This window comes from Aythya fuligula, chromosome 6, assembly GCF_009819795.1.
Source record: "Aythya fuligula isolate bAytFul2 chromosome 6, bAytFul2.pri, whole genome shotgun sequence".
In the NCBI taxonomy this organism is placed as follows: domain Eukaryota; kingdom Metazoa; phylum Chordata; class Aves; order Anseriformes; family Anatidae; genus Aythya; species Aythya fuligula.
Window position 1 is genome coordinate 4,070,415 of NC_045564.1, and position 16,132 is coordinate 4,086,546.

General features: G+C 39.9%; 1 protein-coding gene across 2 annotated transcripts in view; it reads right to left on the reverse strand.

Annotated features, from left to right (window-relative positions):
• Positions 1-1,780: 1,780 nt before the first annotated feature.
• Positions 1,781-16,132, reverse strand: part of PMS1 (PMS1 homolog 1, mismatch repair system component) — a 43,501-nt gene continuing 29,149 nt past the window's right edge. For both annotated transcript variants that reach the window (XM_032190109.1, XM_032190110.1), the window contains 4 exons: positions 12,289-12,738; positions 11,616-11,746; positions 4,636-4,796; positions 1,781-2,211 (listed from right to left, as the gene is read on the reverse strand). In XM_032190109.1, the coding sequence (XP_032046000.1) occupies positions 2,020-2,211; positions 4,636-4,796; positions 11,616-11,746; positions 12,289-12,738 (934 nt within the window). In that variant the 3' untranslated portion in view covers positions 1,781-2,019. The remainder of the gene's footprint in view (positions 2,212-4,635; positions 4,797-11,615; positions 11,747-12,288; positions 12,739-16,132) is intronic.

Here is a 16,132-nt window from a genome sequence, read left to right on the forward strand (position 1 = left end):
CTGCACTGACTGACATTTACAGCCAGCATGTGCCCAACTTTCCAGCCACGATCTCATCCTGTGCTTCTCTCACGGGCACAAAATCCCTCCATAAATTCATCCCAACACATCAAAATCTGTTGAAACCTTTAGCAGCCGGGAAGCATACTGCCTGGACCCAAAAGAACTGCTCAGTCACCCATGTGGTGGCACCAGGCATCAAATGGCCTTTCAGTTCGACAGCACATCAACCCCCAAAGTATCTGCAGGCCTTCAGAGGTACTCCTTCACGGCTATGTTTTAAGACTAGATCAAGTATTACAGTAGATATTAAACTTCCTCTTCTTTCAGAAAAGCCACTCCTTCCCCACTTACACTTAACTATTATATTATAACTATTATCACACAGGATTCACTTGAAGGCTCTCAAAGCCTAATATTTCACCTGTTCTCAGTCTGACCTGGCACATGCACGAGAGGTAGGAAACAGCAACAGTGAAAGTTGCATTTTCTTGTGCTCCTGCTCCTACCAAGACAGCAACAGGGAGGGAGTACCTTGTTTACTACTACACCTTACCTTAGATCAGGCCTTTGCACTGTTCTTCCTTCTGCATTTAGTGCCCTATATTTTCTTCTACGTGCCTCACAAGCAGAAGTCAGCATGTGTTTTGAATGGAGCAGAAGTCTCAGCAGCAGGTGGCTGGGTCATCTGCATGCATAATAGAGCAAATGCTGGATTCAGCCTGCCTTTTGCCTGCATGGAGGTACAAGGTGTATGCTGTCATGTACTGCTCTTAGGCAATTTATTAACTTCATTTACTAGTTCAACGTTGGATGAAACGCAGCAATAAACCAGTAACTTGCATTTTCACTGTGTGCATTTGCTTATCTGGTCTGATATTCTCATCCACAAACTAGCTTACACTTAGGCCTTTTAGCAACCTTCTAACCACTTATCTAGCAGCCACAGCAATACCAAAAAGGTAGGTCTAACTCTCAGTTTCCTAATGCCACAATTTGCTATGACAGAACAACTGGGTATAGACATATTTTCAGGTGTAGACATATTTTCAAGACCCTTCTTGAAACTTTCAAAACATACTAATTCAGCGACAGTGCAGCTGCTATGCACAGAAAGCATAATCTACTAAGTTTATGGAAGTAGCCTACTACTCAAAATACAGGAGAAAACACTAGGTTATGGAAGGAAGAGGATGAACAAGTTTACCGTAATCAGCAGCTCTTTATATAGTAGACTTCTCTCTAGTTATGCCACATTCTCCTTAAGTGAGGACTGTTTGTGCTTCTCACTCCCCGTTTATGTACAGCACTCTACCAACACATACTGGCACCTGCTTTCAGTGCCAGCCTTTCCAACCTGTAGTTGTGACTCTTATCCTTTCGTCTTTTAAATCATTTGCCAGTGTTTGATGACCTAAAGCTGTAAGTGTGGTGTACTTCTAAGATTCACACCTTTGTAAACTAAGGTTAGAAATATTCTGAGTTATTTGCATAATCAGAGAAAAGCCTTTTGAAGACTAAGACTTCAATACCCATTTACACAATCTTGCTATTTTCAAACAGAAATAACACTATGAATTTGTGGCAACAATACCTGTACAGGGCAATGCCAAATTTAAATACCTACAGCTACCTCGCCTCCTTTAACAATTATCATCTCCTGTCACAGTGCAGTAAGTTTTGCCGGGCTCCAATGAAAGCAGTTTCTAACCACTTCATATCTAAAGCATTTTGATATACTGTTATTTTCTAAACATGCAGCAATAAGGACAGAATCAAACCAGTTGAGAATATTGCTTTAATAAATTCTTACCAAAAAAAAAAAAAGTTTGTTTCTCTACAGTATTAATTTATTTCCATTTGTCAAGTAGCATTTGAATCTAAATCAAAAAACTCCAGAAAGTGAACTTACAATAATAAAAAGTCATTATACAAAAGCTTTACACAAAACATTCTGAAGTTACAGAGTAACGATCAAAATTAAGTAAGAGAGAAATGATCCCAAACAAAATGTTCCATTTACTGAATAAATTCCTTGGAGTTGTGCTTGTTAACTTCTGGAATATCTGTTAAGTGATGAAAAAAAGGACGACCATGAACACAGCCTTTATTTTCCCTTCCAAGCTGTTGCTTCATCCTGTAAACTGTGTTTTGTACATCTTCTTTTGACAAATGTAAGGGCAGCTGCCGAGCTAAACGCACTGCTTCTCCCTGTGGAAAGGAAAACAAAACCAAAAACCCAATAGTATTAAAGTGCCGCTTTGTAACATATTAACCTGAGGCTACCAGAAAGCAGGAATTAAGCACTCACTGTTGAAAGGTCACTTTTCTCTTTTCTGCTGATATATTCTGAACATTCTGAATCCCAGAAACTCAAATGGAACTCTAAACATATCTTACTGGTCATTTCATGCACTTCTACAAGAGTCACACATAGTCAGTCTCCTGGTCATGTCTGTACTCTTTTCTTTCTTTTAGGGTCCACTTTTGCAAGATGCTCAGTGTTTCTGAACATAAGATTTTCTGTTGGCAACAGTATCAACTGAAGACATTTATCAGTTCACAAGACACACTGTACACCACAAGATAACGAACTAGCATAAATTAAACAGCTAAACAGTTTTAAAAATAATACAGTGAAATTTTAAATCAATGCTGTATTAACTATAACCTACTGCGTTCAGTTATCTCACAGTACTAGAAAGCAGAAGTGACTAGTTACTAAACACAACTACCGAAGCACCCACCCGCAAAGAATCCAACAACTTCCAAATGATTTTTTCAGACAATTTTTGCTTCTGGGTCTACCAGAAGATGGTAAAAGATGAGGAAATGCTGACTGCTCAAACATGAAACTCATGATAGAAGTTGCAATTCTGAACATGACAGCAAACAGCATTTCCAGTGTTTAGCCCACCAGAATGGCAAAAAACACCCAGTGTTTATCTTTAAAATCATTTTTTCATGATTGCAAGCCACATACTTCCTAGTAAACATGCATTTTCCAGCTACTTTTATTGCTGTATGCGCTTCCTCTTTCTAAATGCTCCTCACAGGATTGAAAATTGTTTTTAATAAAGCTTCCTTTGATAATCTCTTAATATTTATCTTTATTATTTATATATATATATATACACACCTTTATGCACACACCTCTCTTCAAAACACCAGCCTTCCTACAAACCAATTCCATCCCAGTCCATCTGACTAATGAATATTTGTAAGTAGAGAAAATAAAGCTTCCACCTCCAAACCAAGTTACATTCCTGCCTCAGGGCTTAACTCACCCCTTCTTCAAGGGTGCATGAGAATGGTTTGGTGGCACACAACAGAATCACACTTGCTTCAAAGGCAGCTGTAAATTTGCTGCCTCAAAAAGACAGGAAAAGATCTGTACAAGTAATATTTAAAAAGTCAAGTATATATTCTTTGTAAGTGCCCAAGTCCCACTCAGTAGCCTGATTCAGGAAAGTGTGTTGGCAATTACTCTAAACCAAGAAAAAATTGAGTATGTATTTTGGTATTCTTTCTTCACAGATTGCTAGGAATTGGAATTAAGGATAGCATTAGTGAAACATGTAGAATTAAGATTAAAAAAATGATCAAAAACTACTCTTCTTAGTTACCCCAGCTGTAACTAGTACTGTATGTATTAATTGTATGTGAAAATTCATGCCCATTATTGTCTCTGGACAGACAAGTTCATCTATTTGCATATCAAATATTGACAAAAGGCATTTTGACAAAAGGCATCCAACTGTTGCATAGTAACTTCTGAAAACAGATTAAAGATTCTTTTACTCAAGTACCATACCTCTAGCTGCCTATGAGAAATGCTGGCTGCTGGTGGAGAACACGTGGTTTCCTCTGCCAGCACACAGCAGAACTTACTAGTGCACTGAATGCAGTGGTCTTCTAGGACTGTCAGTTGTCAGCATGTGCTTCCTTTAACTGCAGAAGTTAGTGATGTTACCTAAATACAAGCATTTGCAGAAGCATATGGATTTCACTGCTTGTGAGACTTCATTTTTTTTACTTCCATGTCTTAATTCCAGTGACAGCTTGCTTTCTGGCAAGGAAGTCTCCCTTTGTCTCTATCCTGTCTTTGACTGAATCATAGGAATTTTTCTTTGAGTGGAAATGGTGTACTTTCTGCTTTTCAGGACGTGTATCTCATTGAGTTTTACATGACAATTAAGCTTTAGATAACACTTTTCATAAACTACTATATTAAATCATTTTATCATTTCTTCACAGATGCATTTACAAAGGAGTAAAAGCTTGAAGACTTCTGGGCTCAACTGCTTGTAGAGTTTGTAAGCAATTTTATGACAGTTCTGTATTCTAACATGGAGCTTTCTAGTCTGAAAATTGCTTAAGTAGAAAAATTTTGTGAACCTAAGTATGTATTGGGTCACATTGCACTGTTTTGCAGTATGTCTGATGGAAGTATTTAGGTAAGCAATGCAGAACTCATACACCTCAAAGAAGAACTGGTGTTCTCCTTTTCAGAAGTAACTTCTGTATGGAACAGAACTACATTACTTAAAAACTGAAGAAAGATTTGTCAAACTGTTTAAAGACTTAATGTAAGCTTAGCTGGTCAGCACTTACTAGCAAATTGTTACATCTTACCTCCAAGTAATTTATCACTTTGAGAGGCCTACATTCATGTACTTCCTTTGCATTCCTATTAACTACTGCATTCAGAATTTCTTTCAAATCAGAAAGACCATAGTATGGCAGACAATTAGCCATTCCTTCTATTTCCATATGACTTTCTGTAGGTGAAGCACCTGAAAATATGAAAACAAAACAGTAATTTATACACATATACACTTTGATTTCTATTCTGGAACAATTCATAGAAAATTAAACAGATGTAAAATCGCTTAATAAATTAATATAATGAATTCAGTACAACCAGGAAACCTTTTTGTCATCCTTCTCTGGAGTGAAGAGCATTTTTTTTGTCCCAGGTTTCACAGTCGTGATGCGTGCATACTGACATCACAAACACTTCTGTGTATTTTAATTCAAATCCTGGCTGGCACAGTTTAAATGCTTAAAGCATTTTGCAAAATTCCCAGTCTTGAGCATACCTTTTTAAAACTTCTACTGCTTTTATTAAAACATACATAAAATTGAATTAGAAGCTTGTAATAAAATCCAATTTAGTTTGAAAAAAAATAAAACAGTGTTGGCACTACTTCCTATGGAATTGGTTTAGACATCTGTACAGTTCAAATGCTAACAGAAGGAAGCTCACAGATGCTAACAGATAGGTTGAAAACAGTTCTCTAAATATGAGTGTGTCACCAGGTAAATAACGTTGGACTTGTTTTATGCTTCATGGCCAGAGACACTTGGACCAGAGTGGGAATTTGATACAAGGAACTAAAAATCACATAACGTACTTCCAGCTATATATTTAGCACCACTTCAGATTTGAAGCTTTATTTCCTTTTTCACCCAGCATTGTTGCCCTCTTCTTTTTCAGGCTGTCTTTCCCCAATCTTGGCCAGCAAAACCAGACATTTTTTATGTACTGCTGTAAGCCTGTGATCAGAATCAGCTGAAAGCAAAACTTTAAACTATCTGAAAGGTTGCCAGCTACTAAAGGTGAGATAAGACCACGTACTATGCCAACATTTCCCCATAAGAAAGGCCGCAAGAGACAGCGTCAAAGATGAAGTGTCTGTTCTTAATCTCCTCCAGCCCTTTTCATTTTTATGCAAATTTTGTTTTAATGAAAGCAAGACTAGATTTGTGTCACTGTTCCAGACCGCTTGCTGCTTTCTCTCTACAAGAAGAGCATACCCTATCTGATGAACCTTCAATAGTTCTGTATGCTCTATATGTTGCCAACGACAGGATTTTATATGCTCTATAGGCTACCAAAGCTCTATATGCTAACAAAGACAGGACAAAGAACTTCATTAAGTTTCAAATGTTAAGATTTTCAGTTTAAAAGTTTGCATTCCCTCTTAAAGTCTCACGACACTGAGTTCCAGGATTTGCTAAGCATTTTTTTTAAGCAAACCCAGTAAACTAGTCAGACATGCTTGCTTGTAAGACTGCTGATGCTCAAAACTTTTTAGTTTTACCGATAGCAATTTCTTTGTATGCCAATTTTGACACTCAGATTTGACTTCACAATACTTTTCACTTGCTTTGAAGTCTCATCTGACTTTCAAGTAAGTGTAACATAAGAACAAACAATACAAATCGTGAAATTTCCTTCTTTAGCACTTCTGTTTGTGTATCATTCTCCTTTTCTGCTTACATTCTTGAAACTGAAAAGTAGTCCATTGCATGCTGATTAACATATTTATCTGCAAGTCTTTGCAGGAATTCAGATATTGGCAGCATCTGATGATATAAGCAGATGTCCAAACCTCAGTGTACTTGTAAATTTTTGACAAAATATACATTAAGATTTTTGAGTACTCAAACAGCAGTCTTCAAGCAGTATCCATGGTAATTTCTGTGAAATGCTCTGCAACTTCCAAGGAAAATATGTCAGTGAACAAATAAACTAGTTTTCAACTCACTAAAAATGTGGATTTCTCATTGCTACAAATTTCCCCTTTTTCTGTCCAAACAAAACATTTACAATCATCTTTGGATAATTCCTTTTTGATGGCCAGGAAAAACTGCTCTCTTCCAGCTGCCACCTAGATTAGGTGACACTCTAAGTCTACCTAGCTGACAGTCTATGATCAAAATCAAGCTGAAATAAAGGAGCAGCATGATTTTCCACTGGTCGGTTACAAGAGCTGAGGCAGCTCATGTTACCAAGGAAGATGGGTTATTTGCCTGTTACTGCTCTTTGAAGCCCTGTAAGCACATTCTTTGCATATACACAGGTTAGATGCACATATTCTACTAAGCATACAGTTCTACCCTAACAGCACGCCTTAGGGCATGACACTAGGCCCACCGTAATAAAAATAAATAGATAAAATAAATAAAATAAAAAGGGTAAGACGTGGTCCCTGCTCCCAGTTCCTTTCCACCCCAAAATTCATCCTATCACGGAGGGAAGAGACAGACGTGTTGTAAAGGTCCATATTCCAAAAACATGTTAAGAAGAACTGGATGGAAAGTAATTCATCTTGCTTCTTGAAACGCTCCTCTGTATATAGGGATCACTGCAAGCTACACCCAGCAAACAAATGCCTGGAAGATCCCAGAGTACTGAGCTAAGTAAAAGCAAACAGGCTGCTCTCCCAAAGGTAGCATCACTTGAAGTCTCAGTAAGGCCAAAACATGAGGGGGCGGGAGGGCAGTGGAAGGAGGACTGGAGCTCAGCGTCACAGCTCTGCAGATCACAACAACTGGCACGTTCCACAAAGAAACCATTGATTTTGCCTAACTGACATATTTACAGCAAGAAGCTTTTTCTGAGCTATTTCACAACATGTTTTTCACTGTCAGCTATCCAGAGAAAAATCTAGTTAAAAACTCCTTAGACTGCTGAGCAATCAATATAAGGAGAGACAAAGAGACTTTATGAAAAATATTGGTCTACCAAACCAAGAAGATATGACACATCCAATGTCTAGGATACTTAAAACAGCTTTGGTTGCAGTCAGAGTCTAAAAACAATAAAAAACAAAGCTAAATGACATTCTTTTCTCACAGCAAAGGAGCATTCAAAGGACAGACTTAGCCTTAAACGAAGGCAACACACAAGTAAGGCCTGAAACTCTTGCACTTCTTTAAAAGTTGCTATCCAAGGGCTGCACTGGTGAAAAACGATAATGTTGCCAGAAGCTGAAAGAGTTTTCCTGCTAAAATGACAGGACAAGATCAGAACTCCATGTAAAAACGAGTCCTTGATAGGAAGAAAAGTCCTAATTAGACCATTCAAAACCCTATGAGGCGAAGTCAGAGAAAAATATCTTGGCAATATAAGGCTGATGAAATTGAAAACTAATCATTCAGGCAAGTAAATCGAATAAAAAGTTAATAGTTTCCTGTTACTAAAAAAAGAAAAAAAAAAAGTATCTATGATGGAAAAAAAACAAAAACACAAAATCAGTCCAATTTAACTCCAAAAGCACTTTAACACCCCAGCTTTAAAGTGGCAGGAAGTGCCCAAGTACAGTGGCAGATCTGCCAGTGTTAATAATGGCAGGGTTCTGATTTTCCCAACAGAAGACACAAAATTCCAAAATTAAAACCTCCTTGAGCGCTGGTTAGCTAGCAATATTGGCATTGCTCCACCTGAAGTCAAGCATTTCAGTCTTCCTGTCCATGGGATCAGAAGTAAATCAAATGGATCCTTTGGAAAAGAAAGCTCTGGGGAGGGCCTACATGAAATCATCTTGCTTACAGAACACAAAAAGACTACCGATCTCTTCAAGCCTCTAAGATGAGGATGTCCCAAAAACAGTCATTAAAATGCTGCACATTACAATCGTGTCTGATCACTCTGAAAGTCCCCACGTGGTGAAGAGCTCTGAGATGAATGGCCTGTGCACCGACTGTCCTTCTGTATGGCCTGACCGGTCCCGCATCACCCTTTAATGTGATATGGTGGTGGTGTTGTGCCATTAACTGGCTTGCTTGGTCTCACGGTACCAGGTTGAAAGGCAAAGCAGGCGTAGAACTCACGTGTGCTGACACGAGGACTGGCACCACCTTGAGCCTTCAGGTCAGCAGAAAGGGCCCCACCAAGCCGGTAAGCAAGCAAGTGAACCACCAGCTGGAGGAGGATGAGCAGGTGAACAAAGTGGGGTTACTTTACAGATGTTGTCTTCTCTTATGGCTCCTGTTACAAGGTTGCCTGGAAAGCTCCAATGTTGCACCCTGCCTGCATGGAGAATTACTGTAACAATAGTAAGACAGGGATCAGCCTCTGATTTTTGTCTGCAATTTTGGGACATTCACTGCCCCAAAGGCATTCAGACTGTCCTTTGAAGGGGTATGAAGTTATCAGAGGAGTTGAATAGAGTCAATATTAAGAAACAGCAGTCAAAGGAAGATTCAAGAGAGCTGACAAATTAGGCGAGACAGCAACCTGTCCCAAATAATTAACAGTATGTACCGAAGAAAAAACTTTTCTGAGACAACTTCTAGTCCAAAACCATCTAAGCAAACATCCCCTTTGCAGGCTGTATCTGAGTTTAACAACAAACAAATCAAAGACACTGTAAAATGTTTTATGAGACGAACTTGCACTCGAAGTTGAGAAATGCTACTGAATATTCCGGTGTGAGTTGGACAAAACATGCCTGGTCTGCAGGTCACTTTACGTAAAAATTAAGAGAAGAAGGATCTAGAATAAAGAACCCCAAACTACAAAGTGAAATTTCCAAAAAAGGGCAGGCAAGGAGTGTTAATAATTAGTATCTGTGTTCCTGAAAAATAGATTTAGTGAGTGTTTGTAACAGCAAGAGTTTGTGGCGTATTTCAGGGGGGAGTTTAATAAAAGAAAGAAAAGAGAGGAACTGATGAAGTATTAAGTAAAAATCCTTGGGTCGGTTGGAAAAAAGGCTGGGTGAAATTCCATTTTTTTTCCTGGTCTTTCTACCTTCCCCTGCAATGCTATGCTCTTTTAAAAGCAGGGGCTGTAACTGCCGTAATGTCATCAGCAGAAGCTTATAAACATGACTGACAAGCCTCAGATGTGAATAACGTTTCACTCAAGTAGTTAAAATATCAGACTGGGACAAAGAACAGAATTAGATTCCCATTCTTCATATGGGCTGGCCATAAAGTACTGATCAAGCCCATGGCTTATCTACCGTGGTTCCTCAACCTGTATAGTGCACAAAGCCAACGGAGTAGCCTTCATACTTCCACTAACTGCAAACAAGTTTCCTCACAAGACTTCGTTTTCTTCATTTTATACAGCTAGGGGCATTGTATTTGAAGACAGTCACTTACTACTTCCTGGTTACTAGGTTGAGTCCTTTGGTGCTAAACATTATTGTTAAATACTGCTCTTACCCTAAGCAAGCCATCTTAAAAGTCGTTTCCCTCCTCCAGTATCACGAGACTGCTCAACAACTCTAATCTGCTGTTACCTAAAAACTGTCTTCACAATTCTCCAGAGTGAATTTATGCACAACCAGTTTACATTAATCGGATTCTGCGCAAACCTGAATCCTGGGAGAAGCCCCCTGCAACCCAAGGAAAGTTTGTGAGCAAAAAGGCTGAGTTCAGATCCCTTCCTCCCGTATTTGTCTAGAGACAAATCGTAGACCTGCTCAGCTGCTGATTTACTTGGCTGAGCTTTGGAAGAGCTGTCTCTTACCATAGGCGCTCTATTCCCCTAATCATTCAATCTAAGTGTATTTCCACGAACACTGCTTTTACAAAGTTCTTGTTATTTATCACAGGATTTAGCCAGTCAGAAAGAAGCGTCCTTGTTTTTGTTGTGCGTGGTTAAGAAAAGAAAACAGCTTAGGCTCTGCTCTTCCCAAGAGCCAGCCTCTGACTGAGGGAATTACTCCACATCCCTTTTTTGTCCCTACTCTTAAAAGATCCCATATGTTGGAGTAGATCTGTCATCACTATACATATGCGGGGTTCTGTAACACATGAAGCTATAGCATTTCTAACAGCTCTTATAGTGAACCTTTTCTCCGAGCTGTCACAGCTAGGTACCACCCCCAAGGAAGTTTGCTTTTCTTGGAATTCTGCTGGAGAAATCCTGTTGCACAGAACCGACCCTGGGTGGGTTGCCTCTGGACTTCCAACAGCATCCCTGCAAATCACTCTTCAGGAAAATATTTAAACATTAAATCTCTCTTGCTAAGGTGAAAGGATGTTATATTAAACAGATCTAGTCTGTGATCAAATTAGAGGCATTGAAAAGTAGACTGAGAGTTGAGAACAAACTACCAAAAGGGCTGACAGTGATCCTCTAACCCTCTCTTCACTGGCCCCTTTGGGCCCTATATTAAATCCTGATAGAACAATGACTATCAATAAATTCAATATTCAATAAATCCTGAAGAACAGTAACCTGCTCCGGCTCCTTACTGGACCTCCTCAACTTCTGAAGCGCAGAGGGATAGTCCACTAAAGCACATACTCGCAGGGGATTCTGCAAATACCTATCCTCTTGGAAGAAGCTGCAGGACTACAGAATTCTCATTGCTTTAATCACTCTGTCAGAATGGCAATCCAGCATTTGGAGAATACATTTTTTTTTTTAATACAAAAATGTCAGGAGAATGTGGATTTCAAGCACTCTTTGAAATGCTGAGATGTGTAAATAGGAAGTGCTCGTTACATTGTTATCTACAGACCTTTCCTTTTTTATTCATGTTTTCAGTTACTAGTTTTTATTACTCAATGTTCCACGTAGACAATTACTCGCCTAACAAAGCAATAAAGAATCACAGAATCATCTAGGTTGGAAGAGACCTCCAAGATCACCAAGTCCAACCTTTGACCTAATGGTAACCAGTCCTCCACTAAACCATATCCCTGAGCTCTACATCTAAACGCCTTTTACATTCTCAATCTTAGGGAAGGCAGGACCTCAGTGCTTTAAATGATAAGGTGATGTTGAACAACAAGATCTACATCATTTAATTCAGTAAATCAGAAGAAGCAAGCCCCAGTAAGACTAAAAGATTTTAAAACCACCATACCTTCAATCATTTTTATCTGGAATCCATTTGCTACAAGCCTTGGATCTGTCAAATAAGCTGATCCCTTTAATCTCTGGTAATCCTTCTGCATTTTGTGAAGAGCAGACATATAGTGAGATCCACCAAGAATACTGGAAAGAAAAAACAGCCAAAAGGTTAAAAAATATAATGAATTTGAAAGTTAAAACTGTGAGAAAAATGCACTAAAAATGTTAAGGCATCGAGAGTGATCAAAAATTTTTAAAAGTATTTGGAAAAAAGCAGTTTGCTCAAAGAAGAAATATAAAGCATCAACTATTCATGTATCTTAAAGAATGACCAAGTTTAGACATATAATAATAATAATTACATCAGCCATTCCCTAATCCGTGGGGAAAGTTAGCTAGAGTGAAGTTGTGAAAATGTGCAGCATTTAGTTTCCCTCTGGGGGAAGAAACTTGTCTTCACTGCACTACCAGCCAAACAGGTCAAAACTCATACTTATTTCAACTGGAGTATGACCAGGCCTGCTCATTATTTGTTCATTTGTTTATCTCTAAGAGCATATTTTTATGCTTTGTATGCTTTCAGATTAAAATAGTCACAGAATCAGCAAACAGGGCCATACAAACCTACTCTAACTAACCATCAATTATTTAAATAATACACAGATTTTTGCTCATTTGTACGCTACCTGTCTGTTAACACGATTGGCTTGTCCAGTTTCTCTACTGGAAGCTGGTGATTCTTCAGCAATCTTTTGTGCAGCAGGGCTTCTTCCAACCTATATGGATTCAGCAACATCAGCTTTTTTTCCGTAGCGAATATCCAGATATCAGGAAAGCTCTGACGACGGATCAGGTAAAGCTCGTGTTCAGCTGAATTACTTTTCTCACGCCTCTGATGTCTACAGGAGCTCAGGGAAAAAGGTACTGTCACAGTTTTCAGAGGCTGCTCAACTTTCTGCTTCTTTTCAGTTTGAGCATGGAACATTTTGTCAAGCTTCTGCTGGTTGGACAGGGAACTCTTCAGCCTGGGTTTCTGTCTCTCTGTGTCCTTCGTGGGTCTGTGCACTGCTTGCTGCATAGCCTTACTGGCCTCTCTGTTGTATCGTTCCAGGTCTTTAGCAGCTTTTATTTCATAGCTTAAAAGAGAAAACGAACCAGTTGAACCAAGCAAGAAACCCCAGACTCCAACACTAGCAAAAGGCAAGGAACCCATCCCTAGACAGGCGAGAATCCCCATGGTTCATTAATTAGCCACATCAATAAGCTTCCACTACGAATGGGGTGGGAGGGAGGTTGGGATTGGTAGGTGACCCTGCCCAGTGAACAGGACGAGGTGGAAAATTTCCTTCATCATGACAGCCAGCAAAACCTCAGCGACTGAACAGGGAGGAGTGAGCTGCATCTTACAGCATCGCACCAAGAGCCACAGCAGATTGCATTAGACCTCAGTCCCAAAGGCCTAACTCAAATCTGCAATCAGATGCACAGCTTTTGGAGGAGCTTTGTCAGAGGCGCATCCAGCCCTACTCACAAAAGTCATTTCAGCTTCTAGAGCTACGTGAATTTCAAGGGGAGTCCAAGCGCTTGCCTAGGGGGATGGAGGTTAAATCATTTCAGAAGCCTCGAGCTTCAGTTGAGGTAAAGAATTACACTGACTTCACATGGCCTACAATTAGCCACAGAAATAAAAACTCATGAATCCAGAATAAATAAGGTTATCACAGAACTCTAATAAATTTACAGATACTTTTTTTTACAAAAATACTCAATAATGAACTCTTCTAAATGCTGTCTGAACACTGCAACCATTGCTACGTACTAAACCTCTACAACCTGAATGGATTCTTAATGAGTTTGCAAGCGTCAGGAAGATAGCTCAGGCTTTAGAGATGCCAGGTTTATGCTTCCCTCCTACACAAGAGCCTGATTTTTCGAAGGCCAAAGGAGCAATGTGCTAACTCCCTCTTTTGCCCTGATTTGATGTTCTGAATTCTGGCAGGTTATTCAGAGCAGCCCGATCTTCACTAAAAGGTAGTACTCTCATGTGTAAGTGTTGGAAATAAGTATTTTAGCTGGTCATATTTATTTATTGCTACTTGCTGGAACAGTTTAATTCAATTATGTGTATGCACACTGGAAAATTAAGGTCAACAAAAGGGTCACCATTTGCAATTAATTATGATGTGCTAGCACTCACATATGGTACCAATATTTAGTTAACTAAAAAAGTCAGCTTAAATAGTTTCTTGCAATAAATCATGTCCTAGAAAATATGGAGTAAATGTTAAGATAAAAAACATCTGCTCCTCTTAAAATGAATGGATGAAATCACTTGAACAGAAATTTTTTCTCCAGAATACATTTATAGCTTTGACCAGATCGATAAATACTTTGTTTTGAATAGACACAGTCGTAGCGCAGGAGAATATTCAACTACGAGAGCACCGAGCTTTCAATGATACAGATAACCCAAAACAAAAACACTTTTTCCAAGGAAATCTTCCTTAGTTGTCATTTTAGGCCACAACAGAAAATTTCTAGCCTTGCAAGCTCTGACTGTGAGGGTTTTGCAAGTGACTCTCGGTGATTTGTTCAGAACCAAAGGAAACAGCCTGTTTACAAACTGCTAGGGAACACCTTTGCTTTTTCCAAGGGCCTTCCCCAGAAGCAAGCATAATCAACAGGAGCAGTTTCTTCCCTGCTTTGTGAATTAGGACTGTAAAGTCAGGGTCCTTGCCTCCATTTCCAAAACCTACAGTCAAGGAAATCTGCAAAACCCTGGGTGTAAGGAGGGAAGTGGAAGACTAGAATAAAGCCTCGTCTCAAAGGAAACTTTGGCGCAACTTAGAAAAATGCATCCCACAATTTATTACTTTCTCCTTGCAGCTTAAACCTAAATGAAATATTCAGCATCTAACAGAAAAAAAAAAAAAGAAAAAAGAACATAATGTCCCTCAGACTGTTACACTGAGTAGACAAATAAAACTACTGACCTCAGGTGAGCTATTTGGAGTGAGCTCTGACCAGAACTGGTGACTTGCACCGATGTGTACAAGTCCAGAGCAGAGGTACCTGAATGTAATACCCCTCAGCATCACATAACGAAACCCAGAGCACTCAAACTCTCACCAGAAGTAAATGTCATCTTCTATTTCTGTGTCTCCTGCCTTTGTGAAGGGAAAAGCCAAACAAAGCTTTGAATTGCTCCTATCAGCTGGTCACCGCGTGCTTCTGACGTGCAGCTTTCAGGGGAGCAGCCCAGCTTCCTCCGGGTGGACAACATGAACCTGCTACTACTGCTAAACAAATGCTGGGGACAAACAACAGGATGTAAGGACTGATACCAATTATTGATACAGTTATTTAGTATTAATATCTGGCAGCATCCGAGTGGAGCTGGCTAGGAATACAAGGCATGGCCACTGACCACCTGGTGACCCCTACCCACATATTGACCACAAGGTTAAAATAAAGGCTTCACGAATATTTTTCTGAAATTGCTAAGCAAGTATAGTTACCCCAAAGGGATCTATACCAAAAGATTTGCAAATGAGATGCACACAAAAGCCATGAAATGCTTAAAAATAAAATTAGGCAGGCAAAAGCTACCAGCCAGGAGCTAGTTCCTGGTCACCAACAGCCGATGGGCACGCTCCAATCTGTCAACAGGCAGCAAGGGCCACACTACCTGGAGTGATATTTCTCCCAAATATACTCACACAGAATTCCCGTACGGCACTGACAAGGTGAGTTGTTAGCCCCACGATAATGCGTGTGTAGCTCTGAACCTTTCCTGCACCTTCAGGCCAATTTCTGCTGCCTGTCGTGGCAGTTGGGTGGACTTCTCCCCCCGTTACCTGAGCCTGATACGCAAGAAACATTAAGGCCAGAAACACACACAAGCTGTGTTAAGTAAGAGCAGAGGGAGTCTATGAAATTAAATCCTGGCTGTGCAAAGCAGGGGGATATGCGATGCTGCCAACATGGACATGCATGGAAGCTTTCCTCTTCTATTATAACCTAAAGACCATAACATTTTACATTCCGGTTGAGTAATAAATGCTGGCTTGTTTTGAAAAGGCTATCCTATGTCATTCTGAGACATCTGTTAGTTGCGCTGCTCCCAAAAGGCATTTAAATTCATTTAGACCTGCTGGAGAAGCCACAGAGATAAACAGGGACGCTGAAGCCAAGCACACCCATTGCAACCCAAACACGCGACTTCATCGCAGGAGGACGGAGGGCTGGAGCCTAGCAAAGAGGGGTCTTGCAGGAAGGGTGGCAGCGAGTTGGAGGGAGAGCGTGCTCAGTGGAAGCCCTGCCGCATAGACATTTGTTGTTACCTCTAGGTGGCCCAATTTATCCAGAGTATCTGGTAGGCAAGGCTTAAGCTCTCTGCCAGACCTGCAACAGTTCCTCTGGATTGTTGCCTTGAAGGAAAGGATACCTGCAGATGTCTTCGTATTTGGTATTTTCAGAGGCAATCTTGCAATATGAAAAGTGGAGGAGAGCTATGCCAAAGCTGAGCTG